This window comes from Phoxinus phoxinus (assembly GCF_949152265.1).
Source record: "Phoxinus phoxinus genome assembly, chromosome: 15".
Classification (NCBI taxonomy): Eukaryota; Metazoa; Chordata; class Actinopteri; order Cypriniformes; family Leuciscidae; genus Phoxinus; species Phoxinus phoxinus.
In genome coordinates, this window is record NC_136890.1 from 25,142,699 (window position 1) to 25,161,175 (window position 18,477).

The 18,477-nt window shown below is 36.3% G+C and overlaps 2 protein-coding genes and 1 long non-coding RNA gene across 8 annotated transcripts; 2 read left to right on the plus strand and 1 right to left on the minus strand.

The window, feature by feature from the left end:
* Positions 1-339: 339 nt before the first annotated feature.
* mpnd (MPN domain containing) lies at positions 340-6,628 on the minus strand. Of its 2 annotated transcripts, none has more exons than XM_079638050.1 (13): positions 6,415-6,628; positions 5,121-5,323; positions 4,530-4,751; positions 4,288-4,399; positions 4,061-4,139; positions 3,189-3,285; positions 3,004-3,076; positions 2,845-2,921; positions 2,581-2,749; positions 2,411-2,481; positions 1,844-1,933; positions 1,502-1,594; positions 340-919 (listed from the first exon to the last, which is right to left on the minus strand). In XM_079638050.1, the coding sequence occupies exons 1-13, from the start codon at positions 6,497-6,499 to the stop codon at positions 833-835; spliced, it is 1,458 nt and encodes a 485-aa protein (XP_079494176.1). In that variant the 5' UTR covers positions 6,500-6,628; the 3' UTR covers positions 340-832. The 2 variants fall into 2 exon arrangements, with proteins under 2 accessions (XP_079494176.1, XP_079494177.1); XM_079638051.1 differs by lacking the exon at positions 6,415-6,628 and adding an exon at positions 5,852-6,097 and having other exon boundaries at positions 341-919.
* On the plus strand, positions 3,196-4,241 carry LOC307011941. The gene is made up of 3 exons (XR_013800524.1): positions 3,196-3,313; positions 3,894-3,929; positions 4,132-4,241. It is a non-coding gene; the product is annotated as an uncharacterized lncRNA (long non-coding RNA).
* On the plus strand, positions 6,135-17,606 carry stap2b (signal transducing adaptor family member 2b). Of its 5 annotated transcripts, none has more exons than XM_079638046.1 (15): positions 6,135-6,334; positions 7,112-7,196; positions 7,373-7,548; positions 10,451-10,522; positions 10,733-10,852; positions 11,052-11,108; positions 12,586-12,737; positions 13,511-13,642; positions 13,938-14,007; positions 14,494-14,596; positions 15,380-15,475; positions 15,630-15,695; positions 15,792-15,857; positions 16,443-16,574; positions 16,694-17,606. In XM_079638046.1, the coding sequence occupies exons 1-15, from the start codon at positions 6,278-6,280 to the stop codon at positions 16,741-16,743; spliced, it is 1,434 nt and encodes a 477-aa protein (XP_079494172.1). In that variant the 5' UTR covers positions 6,135-6,277; the 3' UTR covers positions 16,744-17,606. The 5 variants fall into 5 exon arrangements, with proteins under 5 accessions (XP_079494172.1, XP_079494175.1, XP_079494173.1 ...); XM_079638049.1 differs by having other exon boundaries at positions 6,154-6,334; positions 7,420-7,548; XM_079638047.1 differs by lacking the exon at positions 6,135-6,334 and adding an exon at positions 6,637-6,855.
* The last annotated feature ends 871 nt before the right edge of the window (positions 17,607-18,477 follow it).

Genomic DNA, 18,477 nt, shown 5'->3' on the forward strand with positions numbered 1-18,477 from the left:
CAAACACTACAAGTTTAAGAAACAGCAAGTGGGTTATTTCTGTCTAATGGAATGAGGGTACCAGAATGATTTTATGAAAATAAATAATTCTGGTTCTACTCTTTTTAGTATTATATTGTTTTTTATATACATACAAAACCATTCAACCTTTTTTTATTAATGATTTTTGCATGTTAGCTTAATAGCAGGCTGATGTATGTTGTAGTTTTAAAGTCTCATGTTGTATGTCTCAGATTTAACTGCATTATATTCTTAAGTATTCCGAACTCTAAATATTTGTATCTTATTGTGTCCACTCGTCTTTAAGTAAATAAATTCAAGAAAGTACTCAATCTGTTTCACTTGTATGAGTATGAACTGTTTCTTTAATTATACGGTAAGAAAAACATGTTACGAGGTTGAGTCAGAAGGAAATGGAATCGGCACATTTTATTTGTTCCAGTGTATATTTTAAGGTTTTCAGCAGGTAAAAGGCATTGTTCTCATATTGCGTAGTCAACATGGCACAAATCTAACCACACAAACAGATAAATACTAGTCAAAAGAAAGAGAAAGAACATCTTCTCTTTCCTAACTACCCACCAGATATTCCTAGCACACAGGAAGACAAGTTTCACAGCACAGATATGGCAGAAACGCATAAACCACAGCCAGTGATACAGACCTAACAGTCCTAAAGGCAACAGTTTGGACGGAAGCATATATGATATATCCTCCATGAAGGCATTTCATATACAGTATAACAGTGCACAGACGGTAATGCACAGGGCAAGAGGATCCAGGTCAACAGTTCTACAGCTTAACACAAATGCACAGACATAAACCGCTCTGGTCACTGAGTGTTGCACAGTTGGTTGTACACGTGCTCCAGGATCTGTGCATACGCCTGGTCTTTGGGTGCGTGGCCACACAGAGAAGCCTGAGAGTCAGAAAACAAGCGTTTCTTTAAACATTGCTAGTCAGACATATAATTATGCTTTGCTGTGAGATTATTGGTAAATGGCACTGAATTATGCAAATGATCATGTTTTAAAGGTACTTTTTTTGGATGATAAAATTGCCTTCCGTTCTAGCATAACATGCAAAGACAACTTTAAAACATTCATAGGTTGATTTCTCTTAAAAGTGTACACCGTTAAGTCTGTGTACGTGCACTTTAAAAGTTTTATTTCAGTCAGATTAAAGCAATCATTTATTTTTAAAGTGTCATGAAAAAACTTTAGTCTGACTGAAATCATACCAGTCTGATTTCGGTGCGTTTAAAGCATAACTGTTTGAGCATCCCAGTCCGACATTGGCTCATCCAATAATGTGAGTTTGCATCTATATGTTGAGTAAAGGAAGACCGAGTGAGTGTTCAGTAAACCTGTTTGAATTATATTTGCAATCCTGACACTAGTGTTACCTTTAAGAATAATCTTAATGATGTAATTGTAAATCATGAAATGTATTGTGTTTTGTTTGTTTAGTGTATGTGGGAGGGAGAGAAATTATGGCTAACCTTGATTTTGTCGAGTATTGAGGTATTAGGACTCCACATCTGACTGAACTGCACCAGGTCAGGAGCAGACCGATAAAACTCCACCAAAAGCATCTACACAGAAAGATATACAAATGAGAAACGAATAGATCTTAGCTTATCAAAAGACTTTCTACAGGATGTGGTTTAATCTAATCTAGAGTGAGGTGTTATCTAGACCTGCAGGAAAAGACAACCAGTGAGTGATTCGCTTCAAAAAGATTACTTCTGAGGCATACTGAACTGTAGAAGGGAATACAATTCCTGTTTTCCCAAGATGGATGTTGTTGCATAAATATAACATGTTAGTTGTTGTAATCATACCATCTCATTGAGCACATCTGTAGTGAGGAAGTTGTCTTGCACGTATGTGACCTCTACTGCCACTGGGATGCCGTAATCATTGGGTCGTTGCTAAATGGAAGGGGACAATTAGATTAAGCAATAACACTTTACAATGATGTCCTTGTTACGTTACATGTCGTTACTATAGTAATTACTATAAATGGTGTATAATTACATGCAACTAACCCCAAACCACACTCTAATCTTAACCCTTTAGTAAGTACATGTAGTTAATTATTATTACTCAGTACTTTAATGTGTAATTACACTGTAATGCGGACACCTTAAAATAAAGTGTTACACTTTATTTTAAGGTGTTATTGTTACAGTGTAATTATATATTTAAGTACTAAGTAATAATAATTAACAATATGTAATTACTATTAATTGCATATAATAATCATCCATATATTTTACTGTTATTAATATGGTGAGAACATGTAACATATGTAACAAACACTGTAAAAAAGTGTTACCAAATAAAGTGTAACCGAGTAAACTACTAGTTTAGCAAACAATTATCAGCAAATGTTTAAGAACAGTTACCTCAGGAGGGGGAACTACCCAGAATGGTGTGATGGTGGAGGCCACACCTTGGTTGCCATGATAATAGGGTCCTATAAGTGATGAGACAAAGGAAAGAAAAGACTTATCACTGATCATTTAATAAGACGGTTTGTGTTGCACAGTGATCGTCTGTTAAATCCATCACGCACCACAGATGATCCCCAGACAGGGCTGAAAACCGTTACTGCTGCCTTGTAGGCGGAGCTGGTGATCCATCTGCGAATCGATGTCCTGTAGAGAGGGGAGGGCGGGGCCTCGGGGGTGACTGTGATACCATCCCACCAATGACAGCCCGCGCATGAAGAGATTTTGACAAATCTGCATAGTTCAAAGATAGTTCAAAAGGTAAATTGCTGGAGACTATGGTACATTTCTATGTTTTTACAGCCAACACAATAGTTTTGCAGACTAACCTCTTCTTCGACAGCTGGGGCAGCGTCTTTATCAGCCAAGCGGGTACGGCATGGGAACGCTCGCAAGACCGTAAGCACTGATGATCATGACATGTCAATTTTGAGTGTTTCTAACCTCCAATTTGCTATTACAGTAGTTACAAACATGTTTACACTTACATTGTGTGTTAGTGTCCCATCGTCCCCCTAAATACCCCACCACCTCACTTGTGGTCAGGTGACAATGGAAATCCTAAGAATAGAGGTGGGTAAGTGTTATATATTGCCTTCAACTGTTAAAACTAATTTTCATATCATCAGTATTGACTTGGTTGTAAAACCAAAAATCCATGAGCACTTTATACCATCAGCAGCAGAACATTGCTGGAAACGGCTACATTAAAAGGCTGGAAGCGGTTGATCGCAGAAAAGGCGGAGAGCTCTACGAGAGTGTGTGGATCCCTGTGAAGACAAACACAGGAACATTCAGGTACACTGCCGTTCAAAAGTTTGGGGTCAGTGGGTGTTTTTTATGTTTTTTAAGAAAGTGTCTTATGCTTGCCAAGGCTGCATTTATTTGATCAAAAATAGTAAAAACTGTAATATTGTGGAGTATTATTACAATTTAAAATATTTTTTTTATATTTTAATATATTTTTAAATATAATTTATTCCTGTGATGGCAAAGCTGAATTTTCAGCATCATTACTCCAGTCTTCAGAGTCACATGATCCTTCAGAAATCATTCTAATATGCTGATTTGGTGCTCATGAAACATTTCTTATTATTATCAATGTTGATAATGGTTGTGCTGCTTAATATTTATGTGTTCTTATAAATATAAAGGTCTAAATTAAAATATTAATTGAAAACGTAATTGTTTTATTTAAAATATAAAAAGTCTAATTTCTGAGCAATTTAATGCTAAATTAATTTATCGGAAAAAAAAAAATTCTTTGTTGACCCCACACTTTTGAACGGTAGTGTTTGTTAGAGAGAATAATTTCCATAATGCACTACAGTGTGGTCTTCTTAGAATTTTTCATCCGTGTTTTTCTGCCTCAACTCAGAACTGAACAAACCGGAAGCTTGGGGACCTCGGGCCGGTAAATTAAGATGCAGTAAATGTCATCATTAAATTTTCATATTGCACTGTTTTACATCAATAAATAAATATAACATATATACCTCAGGACATAACATGTGGTTCAAATATATTTCATAATATAATAATTACCTTGTAGCATCTCTGGTGCCAAGAGTGCAATACCTAATTGGAACTCTCTCTCTTTCTCTCCTCTGCATCAGGCTAATGTCTGGAGGGGACATGAAATAACTTATACTTACGAAGCTGTAACTTTAAACAGATCAAGTCATCACCTCTCAGGTGCCATGTTTTTATGAGGAATCAGGGCGATTGGGTGAAGTTTTTTCTGTGTAATGTTTAGGTAGATAACATCATACCGTGCAGCTCAGGTTTGGACTTTTTATTCTTGTCCTCTACTGGCATGGCCGTTTTCCCTTCCTCTTCGTCATCATCTCCCATCTCATCATCCTCTCCTTCACTTATCAAGCTCTGAGGTAAACAAATCATACACAAACTGCTAGTTGCACAGTAATTGTTCATCATTTATCCCCTTTTAAATTCTTGTTTACTATTTTTTTACATGTTGCAAGCTCTTAATACATTTCCCTCCATTGCTCACCATGTCGGCACTGGGTTGGTATTTGTGCAGCCAGGTGGTTTTGTACTGGACCAGTTTCTGTCCACGATACCGCACCGAAGCCCAGCCGCAGCCAGACTTCTTGGCCGGGTTCACCAGGCGCTTGCAGTGTGTTGCCCAGGCGCTTGGAGAGTTAAAGATCTGCCCGGTCTCCACCCAACGGATCTTCCCATCATTCAACAGATCTCCAACAAACTTTTTACCCTAAGGAGACATAGACACAGACAGAGTAATTGCACCTGACCAGAGAAGTATAAAAGGGATAGTTCACCCAAAAATGAAAAATTCTGAAAAAAAGTCACTAAAATTCTGTCATTATTTATTCACCCTCATGACAGTCGTGGTCACCATTTAGTTTCATTATATGCAATAAAAGAAAGGAGCTAACTAGAACATTCTGCTAGATCATTTTTAATCTTGTAGATGCAACAGACTTTTTGTACACTTTTCCATGTTTTGACAGGTCTGGAAGGGTGAATAAATGCTACCGTTTTCATTTATTGGTGAACTATTTCTTTAACGATAAAAGGTGTAAGTGGCAATAGCCCTTATGATGAAGTTTCTGGACAGTACCAGGTAGTGTATGGACAGAACGCCATCTCCAGGCTCCACAAGACTATCCTTTAAGAGGACTCTTAGTGTGATGCCTCTTCTGGTCAGGAGGGAACCCCTCCCAGAGGAAGTCCTCAGGTCAGCATCTTCAGCCCCACTCAACTCCTCATCCTCTTCATCCGCTCCTTCTTCCACAACCTGAGGAGACAAGGGTGGCTCTGAGCCTGGGACAAACAACAGACCGAAATAAGGAATTCATACAGGCAGGGATACGTCGAGCATCATTGTTAATTGGTTGGAATCACCCTGGCAAAGATAATTGATATCTAATCTGTTATGTAAGGTATTAAAAGAAAATTCACAAGGAATGTTATATTTTATTTACAAAATTACATTATGATGTCCTCAGATCAAGTTAAAACAGTTTTCAAACATAATCTCACAAACTTGTACATTGTAAAATTAGAGTGTCCTTTGAACAAAGTATTTACTTGGGACTCTGAACTCTCATGTGGGGGGAAAAAAGCTTTTTATTGTGGGACAAAAAATGGTCAACAGCGAATCTCACATCAGGGAATCAGCGACTGTCCGCTGCCATCTCCATCTGATAAGCTTTTTTTCCCCAGAAATGAAAACAAAACCGCTCTGATAATTTGTCGAGAAACGGTTCTCGCTCCTTTCCGCAACCCCGCGGCCTAGTAATTATTAATTTCACCCGCTTATTAAAAATCACTATTTTTTTTAATTCTCACCCATTTCGTGATAATCGTCGGAAAACGCTTTGACCTGAAACTGCTCCACAGACTGATGTGATGTTTTTCTTTCCGCCACTTCAGTTTAGCGGTGTTAATATAACACTTCTGTGCGGACACTCGCCACCAGGCTGTTATTCAAAAACATAAAATGAAGGCTTGTGTGTGTGTCTGTGTCTGCAGTGTGTGGTTTCCTTGTGTAGTGTTGCTTTAATGTCAATTCCCCTCCCCTTTCTCCTTCCTACCCGTCCTTGTCATTTACTCTCTCCTTTTATAAATTAGCGGTGTTTGTGGTTGTAGGCTCTCCAGCACGGATGTGATTTGCATTGCTGTTACAACGGAAGACACATTCGCTGGAATATTACAAGCAAATTGGCTGCGATTGTTTACTATTTTGTGGTTATATCAGTTTAGATACAGTTTCTAATGGCCCTGGGCCACGGTCAAATGAGCAGTCGACTGGGACCCAGCAGTGGACAGATGGTTTGTTTGGGCAAAATGCGTGTATAATATAGGGTTTACGGTAATGAATGGAACGTAGTGTCACTGTTAAATGTTCTCACCGTTAGATGTCGCCAAAGAACGCCGTATTATTCCAGTGCATATGAAAAATGGTAGCTTGTGAGAGTGAGTCTGGGGAAGGTTCATTCACACCACACACACACACAGCCCATTTCCAAAGGGGCGTCAGCGTCACAAACGGACGTCGCTCAAATGCCTCTGGGCGCCTAAAAACCAATCAGAGCGATCGTCATCGTGTAAAGCCCGCCTCAACGTTTGTGATTGGTGCCTCGATTTGGAAAAAATGGGAATGGGGATTTGCAGAGCAAATCTCAAAATTGCCTGAAATTTGTCAGGGTTTTCCCAGGCAATAAAAATGGAAAACATTTTTGAAAATGATCAATCATCATGTCATCAGCCGAATCCTGAAGACAACGACATTTTTTATTTTAAATCTAACCTCAAACTGCCTCTGATACAAGTAAAGCCCACATTGCACACTGGTAAAATGACGTATTTTAAATATCATAATCTCTTACTGATATTAATCAGTTTATTAAGAGGTTTTCTCTTTGAAACGTAATGGCACATATTCTACAAACATTAGGCTACACAATGCAGTAACGTAACCTGTTTTTGTAATGCCTTTTTTGGAAAGCTTTATGTAATGGAAATCTTTTTTGCATAGTATTTTTATCTCGGGTATTTCCTCTTGTGGTTTCGTTTACTTGCCTGCGGTGATGGGTTTTTTGTCTGCAGGTAGCCAGGCCTTACGTTTCTTCTCAATGGGCGGGACTGCCTTCCGGCAACCTCGAGCGAGCGAACTTGACTCACCTGAGTTCAGGTAAGGGGGTGGGAGTTAGCTAAGTGTGTATGCTGGCTCGTAGAACTCTTCACATAGTCATTTCTTACTTCCAGTCCACAGGGTTTCTCTTCGTCACTTTTTTTAAAATAAAGCTTTAGCACCTGAACTCTGTGATGTAGGCTTTTTGACGGTTTAATAACGCATTAAACGTGCAGGTGGACAGTGGAGCGTCTTCTTTCAAACACGTGAATTGTTTTATAAGAAGTTTGTAGTTGGCTGGAGAGTAACTTCTGAAGTTATGGCAGCAGCAAAAAATCGCAATAGAGCGAGAGCTCAGTTGCCAACATGTCATTACGAAGGCTTTCTGGAAAAGAAATGCATCAAAGACAAGGTGAGTGTAATGCGCACGCGGTGTTTAAACCACCAATTTATATAATTATATACACACACACACCGTCAAACAAAAAATGATTCAGAAACCAGATATAATATTTGATATTTTTCTAGTGGGTGCAGGACACTATAGTTCATTTATGTAGCCTAAGTGAGGATAGCAAAATAAAGCAATCTGTGACTTTTATTCCCAAATATTCTTCATACAGTGGACTACTACCAGTAGCCTAAAATGTATAAAAATATGGGACCAAAAAATCAGACATTTTGACCTGACCATGTTTTGCTTAAGTGTTTTTGCTTTAATTGCTAATGATTTTACACCACAGAGTGAACAAAATTAAGCATTGCTTGGTAATTGTTTGACCTAAATTGGTATTATTTAATTGTGTACTTAATTTTACAGCTGAGAGCTATTCTACCTAATTCATTTGTGAGACAGTCTTAACAGAAGAATGGCCAAAACCAGTGAAATATCAATTGATTTGATAATTTTTTAGTTCTTGTCATATTTTATTACCATTTTCTAAACTATAGCGAATAAACTGTGATAATGTGAGAAATGTTGAAAGTGTCTGAACACATTTTGGTTTGACTGTGTGTGTGTGTGTGTGTGTGTGTGTGTGTGTGTGTGTATATATATATATATATACATGCATACATACATACATACACACACACATATATATATATATATATATATATATATATACACTTGTATATTGTACAATTATAATGTCCTTCGAACAAAGTCTTTACTTGGGACTCTGAATTTTCATGCAGGAAAATGTATTTTATTGTGGGACGCGCATATATCTTCATGTGTAATGATTTTATTTTAGCTTATCCAGTGTAAAAAGTGAAAAGTTTATAGCTTACAAAACTATTTCTAATTGATCGGATTATTACAAATAAAATATTTTTTTTTAACTGTATGTAGTCAGATGTATTCAGTCATATTAGAAGTTTTTAAACCAGTTCATTATTAGACCCATAGCTTCAAAATGAAAAGCAAGGAACTTATTTAATTTACTGGGTTTCAGCTAGAGTCAACCGTGTGGACCATCTTCTTATCATGACCATTGGTTACTATCTTTTATTGTCACTTATTTGTAGTTTTACTGTAAATCTTTAATCAACTTGAATCTCAGTTCTTCTGTGGAAGGGTCATCCCACTCTAAATGGCACAGTTATTTGAATTCTTTCATGACTAATCTTGAACATATGTTTGATGTCTTTGACTTTTTATTTTGAAATGTATTACAATGTACAGTATGCATAAAAGCTGTACATCTGTTAGTTAACTTATACCTATGTATTTTTCTGTTGGAAATATGGACACCACTTCACAATGTCTCATTTGTTAACATTAGTTAATGCAGTTACTACATGAACTCGCAGTGAGCAATACATTTTTACACCTCTTTGTTAATTTACGTTAATATAAATACAGTTGTTTATTGTTTGTTCACGTTATTTCACTATGCATTAATGTTAACAAATACAACTTTTGATTTGACTTTTTTTAAAATTGTATTTTATTCATATAAACCGGAAATGTAATATTCATACACTATTTATTTGAGTCCTGCAGTGACCTTAACAAATGTGCATTTTGTAATAGCTTCACAGAAAAGTATTTATGGACACAGTATGTTCTAGCAAATATGCTTAAAATTTGAATGTAAGCAAAACTGGCTTTAAGTACTATGTACTTACATTGAAATTACTAATTTGATACAATGGACTTATTGTGTACATACATGTTATTACATTGTACTTATATTTTTTAAATACCTGCATGTAATTACAGCTGTAATTAATGTATGTAATTACATTTGTAATTACACTGTTGACCCTTCCCTTATACCTTAACCCACCCTTAAACTTAACCATACCACCACACCTGTCCCTAACCTTACCCGTATCACATCTCAATAGCAGCAAAAGTGTTTTACAATACATTGTACTTATTTTTCGATGTAAGTACATAAAGCCACTTAATATAAAGTGGGACCAAAAGTTAATATTAAAGACACCTCATATAAAGTGACCAGTAATCATCAAGAGAGCAGAAGTTGTTTTCTCTGCTCATCAAAAGAGTGTCACACAAGTGTCTGTTGCAACATGGGAACTGTTTTCCTACAAATGTGGAAATGTAAACAAAAACTGGTCTGGTGGCGTGCTTGCACGCAGATCAAACACAACAGACAAAGGATTTGCATTGTAAAGATGGTTTTAGTAAAGGGTTGTTTGTTGTTGTTTTTTTTTATAAATTGTTTTTTAGCTTACATCCTGCTGATAGAGCTCATCACATTTGTAAAAATGTGTCTCTTTTTTTTTAGTTGATGATTTATTACAGGTCAGCACAGACCTAAATGTTTTGCATTATGACGTGTGCTTTGATAACAGACATTCTTGATAGTTTGGGATTATATCTGAAGATATATAAAGACTGTAACTGGTTTAAAATCTAATCAAATATAATCGCACCATGAGGCTTGTTTTGTTTCTTGTTTCTGAAGAAAAGAACATTCCATTGTTTTCTACATTCCTTTCATTTGTACAAACCAATTCAGTCTCTCCACAAGTATGTATTCAATGAATAAACTCGTGATAATTTGTCAACATTAACTCAAATAATAATTTGCCATCATTTTAGAAACATAAACCATTGTCCAAACATATTCAGTTTATGAAAACACTATGTATACACAATTTGAGACCACGTTGAAAATCTGGGATTCACAATCTAATTTTAAACCTATAAATGCATATAAACGTAATTGTGAATTTTGAAGAATTATTTGTTTTTTCAGTAGTTATTTGTTTCAGTAAATATTTGTTTTATTATTCAGAAACTATTTATTTTCAGTAAATATTTCCTTTTCTTTTCATAGATGGGTCGTAAACTCTGGACCAGTTTGTGTGGAAATTCACTCTTTTTCTACAATAACAACAAAGACTGTGTCGTAAGTGTTTTTACAGTCTGCCTTTTAAGTTGACTTTTTGACTACTAGAAAATCATTTTGATATGCGTGTACATTTTATAACACGTATATTTGGCATAAACGTATTTAATACAAACTTGCAGTCCTGAAGGCTGTTTGTGTGTATGTGTTTGTCTACATAGAGAATGGATTATTTGTGCATCAACTGTTTGCTTGTGCTTGTGAATGCAGTATATAGAGAAGCTGGAGCTCTCTGACCTCATCTCCGTGTCAGATGACTGCTGTCGTGACCGAAACCTGAACGCCGCTGGATTCACTCTGCACATGAAAAATGAAGACATCAAGATGATTGTAGGTGATTGATGATTGTCAAGATTACACCATTTTCCTTTTCCTTTTGTCCTTAAAGTGTGGCACACTGCACAACTCTGCAAAACTAATCTTCCCTTGATTTTACTGCATTACCCTCACAGCTGTTTGACCTTGAGGTATTTAGATCTGTTAATACACGCCCATATCATGCATTTTCCTCCTTTTTCTGTTTTCTCAGGCACCCAGCCTTGAGACGCGAGAACTGTGGAAAGGCTGCATGCTCTCAGTTTCTAAGGTCAGTTGTGCTCAGTTTTTAAAAAAAAGAAAAGTATCTTTAGTATACAATGGTGTCTACAAATCTCAGAGCACATCATGTAACAGAAAGTTTTAGGATTTAGGATACTATTTATGTATTTAGACTTTTATGAAGGTCTGTTAGCCAGATAAACCCACTTTGCAAAAGGGAACTTATGTAATAGCTTTGTTTTATTCACCTATAAAGCCAATAATTGGGTGGTGATTTCTGATCTTCTCAACTTATCCCTTTTTTCTTGATCTCCAAGGTTAATGTTTGCCAAACCAGAGCGAGTTTTTCACTTGCAATCATCTATGTGATGAACTGTCCTTTCAAACAGTCCTTTGTACATGTCTCAATCAGCTCCCTAGTTCAGTAGTCAGGGCACTGATCAGGGAGTCGGCCATTTTAAGGGCTGTCTCAATCGCAAAATCATTCAGGTGCACTGAAATGTTCACTCCCTAAAAAGGCCCACAAAGCAAAACAAGGGAAGCATCCAGAAATTCGGAAGCGTGTCACGTGACCCAACTCGCGTCATGACATGCGAAAGATGTTTTAAAAAGCAAAAGGTTATTATGTTTTAGCACGAACATACATTGCTAGACAGGTAATGAACATAACTTAGTGTAGGAAACTCAGAAGGGAAGACCAGGAGACTTGGATGTATCTTCAACAATTCTTTATTGAGAATGCGCTGTTTCGTTGCTGCAGTCGTCAATTCATCAACCAAGGCAGTGACATTGTAGTTTACATAGAATTTAGGCGCAGTGCTTAGAAATGGAGACAAAGCACCTGGCTGACAACCTTAACCTAAGAATGCAAATAAAGTATACACTACAGTAATAGGAACCCACCTCAGACTCTAGAGTATCACCAGTCCTAATCCAATCAGCATAATATTCAAAGAATGGGACAGGGGCTTCAAGAGCCATTAAAGACAAAAGCCATTAAAGACAAAAGGTGAGAGTTTCCATAATCTGGCTCATTTGACTTAAAATAAGAGAACAGGACTGGCAGAAACCTCTTGCTAGTAACTTTGCTTAACAGAAGCATTCATCTCGTATCATCTTAACCTCAAATGCTAAATACAATTTACAATGTACTTAGTTTTTTATGTGATGTTATGTCAGGATGTAGGATCTTAAATGTGTAATCCAACTCTAGCTAACATTTATAATTTACATCTTAAATGCTGCAGGGATATGTAACAAAGTATTTATCGTAATGTACTTTTAAATTAGATAAACATGTCAGAAAGATATCTCTGCTGCTGTTGTTCATAAATGCCAGTAGAGACGCTGAACAACGAGGACGTAGGAAAATAGAGCCGTGTCCCAATGTGTAGTCAGGGTCCTTACCAGTGCCTGAATTAATGTACACAATAATTATACTGATTCACAATAGGGAGCTGAATGAAAAGTACCCGTACCCAGTCAGATAAATCAGAGCAATAATTTTCGCTGTTTCTGTCCTTCAGCTATCTGTGCCAACTCTGAACCTTCTGCCTGGCCAGATTCACATGATGAAGGAAATAATTGACAAAGAGACAAAGAGGCAGCTGCTTCTTTCAGCTCCACCACCATCCCAGGATCCTGACCCATATATTTACGTAGTGCCAGACATGCCTGTGTAAGTTAAAACCACTTGCTTTATTAGCGGTAATGTTAAAGGTGATGTGTGTAATATCATTGATGTTTAGTATACTTCCTCCTGTCCCAGCTTATTAAGCAGAGGCATCCAACAGATAGTCCCGCTCCAAGCTCACACCATTGGTTGACCAACCCAACACAGCCTTAGCTCAACCAGTAGTGTTAATCTGGGGTGGTGCTAACTGTTTGCCTGACCAGTGGCAGATGGGGAGAGTGTTTGGGAAAACACTCATATTTCTGTGGCACAGAAATTACACGCTTCACTTTTAATAATGTATTGTTCTGTAAGTGACCACATTTACATGCATTCCAAAATGCGACCTTTTCCATTTCCTTATGCCTTAGGGTTGGCACACTCTACTTTTTGTTCCATTGACTTCCATTCATACATATATGCGTGATATAACTTCATATTTTTACGTTGTGGATTTATTTTTATTTATGTGTTGAATAATTTTTTTTTTTAATAACCATGAAAAAATAACCATGAAATGAAAATGGACAGTTCTTGTTTTGTTTTTATGAAATAGGGCAGTATTTGTTTTGAACTATTTATCTGTGCACCTCTTTTTGTAAAATTCACATGCCCTCATAATCTTTAATTCAATAGGGACAAAAGATGATTGCAACTTTTGTTTAATGCCAAATTTAAAGACTTTAAAGAAAACTTTCTTGCAATTGCGTGTGAACAGTGACTGAATGAATGAATATAATCATGCCTGTTATTTAATATTACAATGATGCTTTGTGCAGTTGTTATCATAAAGTCAATCGTGTCGATGCTGAAATCTTATTGGAAAGGAACCCTAGTCAGGGAAACCTACTGCTCCGGCCGGGTCACGATGGGACGTCTTTTGCTCTCACCACTCGCCAAGATATTTACAAGTAAAACACACACTCTCATCTGTACTCTGTACAGAACCATATTGAATCTATTTGCTGGACAGACAGCTTGTAAATGCATTATCAGAGATTGCTTTATTCCCTTCATTTATTGTTATCTTTTATCTTCTGAATTGCTTCTTGATTCAATAGTCTTGAACATTGCACTTTGATCTGATGAATAAAACGTGTTACACAATAGTCGCCATGTTCGGGGAAGATCAGCTTGAATAAAACTAAATATAGCTGTGTCCGTTAAGAATGAATATCCTAAAGAGTCAACTCTTGCGCCCAACAGACCAGTATTCAAACATTACCGTGTCTCTCGGAGGCCTGAAGGAGGATTCACCATTGCCCTCGAGACTCCTGTAAGTAATACTTTGTTCTTTCATTTTCAAATCACTTTAGATTAAAAGCCTGTGATCAATAGAAGATTGTTCACAATAAAAGCTTGAGTCTAATACGAACACTCTCCAGAACATCTAAGGATTCATTTAACCATCTACAAACGTGTAATTTTGTGTGAACTCCAAGCTCTTGCGAAAGGCTTAAGGTGTAATTGCTTTGAAAACAAAGAGGAAGTTCTGATAAGAAAATGTTTTACGGGTCAGTTTTTGGAGTCAGGCGCAGTGGATCATTACAGCGGAGGTGTTATACATTAAACACTTCTTGGCATTTACCACAGAGCTTTAGATATGTTAGATAATTTGTGTTTTGAGCAGCCCTATCTCTAGTCTTTCTGGAAACCACACCCTAGAATTTTTCCTTTTTGTTCATTTTAAGTTTTTGATCTGAAGTAAAAAATGTGCACTGATGTATCAGACAATTCACACACCATGTTCACAAACACACAGATCACCTGTGCCACCCTGCATGACGTCGTCACCTACCTGGTGGAGAAGTCTGGTGGGGTTTTCGTGCCTCTTCAGATAGAGGAATACTATGAGAAAAATTTGGGTAAGATACTATTTTTTGGAAAGTTTTAAGGAAAATCTTGTTTGTCAGCCAGACTGACATACTTGTTGGTATGAATCATCAATCTAGATAGAAAATGTTTACAACACAATGAAAAATAAATGAATGACATGTACAGTAAGTTACAAAACAGACGTCATAGAAATTTGGGGAAGGCACTTAAAGAATGACGAATGACAAACTGAAATATTCCACTGTTGCTCTTTTTGAAAAAGGTTTACTTTTATTATTAAAATATTAGACATGGGTTTCCGGTCGGCATAATTTTGCCAAGATATTTGCCAGATGCTTTTTGCAGTTTCTAAATGTTTGCTTTTTCAAGTTCTTTTCTAAAATAAAAAATAAAATAAAAAATCCGTGAGAAACCACCCAGCAGGAAATTCAGAGAAAAATAACGTTAAAATGAGAAAACATTTTTTTTTTTAATCATCCAAAAAGTGCTTTCAAAATTGGTCCATAACACAGTAAATCAAACTGATGCCGGAGCCGAAACTATAAAAATGTTTTGAGAACAAGTTTGTTCTGTAATGTAAACTAATACTTATCATTCCATTCTAGTTGAAACTGTTGTCCTTCTCTTTTTTTTCTGACTTAATGACAGCTAGCATTGTTTGTATTGATTGACAATGACTGCTAGCATTGTTTGTATTGATTGACAATTGAGACACACATTCTCCACAGAGCCAGGGCAGGCATTCGAGTTTTACGGCAAATCATAATATATTACTTTATTTGATCCCCCCCCCCCCCCCCCCCCCCCCCCAGTCTTTATTAAGCCTAATGAAGAAAATGGTGAGATAAGTGAACAACCTATCAGAAATCTCCCTTCGCCTACTCCTCCGGTGCCTCCACCCAAACCAGGTAATACATCTTTAGCATCATCTTAAAGCACACATACACATTGTAAAACATATTGTATTGGGTTTAATGAATGTCTAACTTACACTGACAGCTCTACTTTTAGAAAACATGAAATGTAATGGAAAAATAAATAAATCTTGATTTGTATGTTTAGGCACAAGGAATATCAGGCCCAATTCAGAATCGCACACGAATGAAAACGAATACCTCAATTGTTCAGGTGAGTCCTTACACTGAGTGTTGATTTACTTAGATGAATTGTTTTAAATTGTGTTTCTAAAGCATGTTGTTGATCCTGTTGAGTGTGTTTTTGCAGATAGTGGAGAGAATGAGGAGGATCAGGCCACATGTACGAGACCTCCTGTCCTACCACGTACTCCAGGTGACACGAATTCCAATTTTACATTCCTGCATTTCCTCTCTTTTTTTTTAAGTTGCTTTTTTGTTGTGTAATGTACAATGTCATTTTAAATGCGGTTTAAATGTCTAGGGTCAGTAAGATGTTTTTTAATAGAAGTCAATACTTTTATTTAAGTTTAAGTATTTAAAACTATTTTGAAGGTATTTTTTTACAAAAAAAATATATTTCACATAAATTCTTTTCTTTAGAACTTTTTGTTTATCAAAGAATAAATAAATAAAATTATCCACAAAAAGAATGAATATTACTGATAAATGTTTCTTGAGCACCAAATAAGTCCATTACATGTTAAAATATAAAATAGAAATGTTAAATTGTAATACTATATTACTTCTAAAAATAAATGCAGGGAGAGATGTTGCAATAATGAGCTGCTTTATACATTTTGTCAGAGCAAGTTTGACATGTCTTGGTGCAAATACGGACATTTAGTCCAAATTAACATCCCAGCGCTGTCATCACTGTCGCAGTGTTATGCTGGATCTTTGGATTTTGTTACCATCGTTCTCAAAGAAAACTTTTATAATGTGTTCTGCTTTGATTTAGATGGTGAAAGAAAAGCTTTGGTACCTCCTGGCTACAGTAAAACACCTTCCCGAAGCAACAGTTTGTCAGGCTTGAACAGTTTGTCAGGCTTGCCTGAGAAATTATCCAAGCGTGAGCTTAGTGTTGACATACGTAAGAACAAATCTTTGTTTTTAGCCATTGTTTCACTCTAAATACTTTTACTTTCAAATCAATGCAAAATTTCCTGCTTCTGATATCTGTTTTTTTTACAATGGTTTTGTTTTTAACAGATGAGCTCCAGGACGCTTTTAGGAGACGAGGTATCCAGGAAAAATCGTAATCAATAAGATGATGATAATAATAATGGTTTCATTGTTGAACGAGGAATATTTCCTTAGTATTAAGCCAGCAGATATATGGATATACAACTTTACTCACCTGAACGCTGTATCTGTGAGATTTGTCCAGTTGGCTGGATCAACAAAAAGGCCCTTGAATCAAGTTTTCTTTATTGATAGTTTCAGCATTAAGATCTATTAGTTCTTTACAATCATTTATTACATTAACATATCGATCATTGTGTGCCACATTGTGACCTTTGTAGCTGCTGATTGTAAATCACTACTGTTGTTTGTGTACTCAAACTCGAATTGCAGTTTATCTCACTGACATACTGTTGATTTATCACAATTTCAGAGATTATTCATGTGAAAAGTCGCACATAAATGTTTTTTCTTAAATTCCTATGTATTGGCTAGCTGGTCTATGTCTCTTTTCTCTGCCTCTGATATAAAAAAAAATATCAGGCTTGCTAAAATAAGGGTTGTTGGTGATATTATGAATTATACTCTGACTTTACTATGTGGGGAAGTTGCAGGTCTTCTTTTTCCAGATAGAGAAACGGATCAAAATAATGTTGTCTTTCTGTTCCTGTTAAAACATGACATGTTTTTATTCTATGTATTTTAAGAACAATACAATGATCACGGAAAAAAACGTACACTGTGTCAAAGTTTTTTTCTTGTGTGGATGTGCAAGACAAGTATGTTTGGCATTTGTTTTATTGACGTAACAGGTAGTGTAATAGTATGACTTTACAGTTTGTATGATAGTTTGTAATAGTATGACTTTTGTTTTTGACAGAAATGTTTGAAATGTTCAGATGTTTGATTAAAAGCATTGCAGATTATATTACATTAGCTTACTCACCCTTGTGTCGCTTCAAAACTGAATGACTGACTTTCTTTTGAGATTGCTCTTTTCAATGCAATTACAACATGGAGGTTTCAGGCTTTACAAATCCTTCGAAACCATCATGAGTGGGATATTTTTCTTCAGAAGTCATTTGATAGCTTTGTGAGATTTAACAGACTAAAATTTAATTTGTCTTTCAATAAAAATCCTAGTTCTCTTTGGAGAGTTAATGAAAGTAGCAGCGATGTCCGATTCATGAAGGAATCATAATTTTGAGTCTGCTGTTTTCGGCTCTGAATCTAATTCAGACATGATTTAGAGATTTTGTTCCGGAGTTTAATTGTAGCACTGATCCATTTGCAGTGGTTCGAGTTAACCGTTCACTTAAAGGTGCAGTAAGCGCCACAACACACTTGTACCCAATCAGCAGTAGGGTGTGTGTCCACTCACGATGGAGGAGGGGAGAGAGTGAGAAAGAGGGAGAGTAACATTGGTTTTGCTGTGTTTCACAAAACCAAGATATGCTGTTGTTGTAATGTTAGCTATAGTAACAAGACTGTTATGGCAACTAAAGGTCCTTGCACACTGAGTACGAAACTTTCACACGTAAAAAAATAAATACAACCTTGCGTTGTGTGAATTACATTTACACACTGTCATAAAAAAATTCTGATCGGATTCAATTTTCTGCATTTTTCGCATCTGTAGCAAGCATTTTGAGAGGTATTTTGACAATTCAGAGCCACCGTACAAGCAAACGCCAAAATCCAGACCTGTTCAGAATCATTTGGTTCACGGAATTTTTTTTAAATTAAACGTCTTTTTTTAAATATGTAGCTCCAGTATCGCTAGCAAAGCATCAAAATGAGCCACTGACATC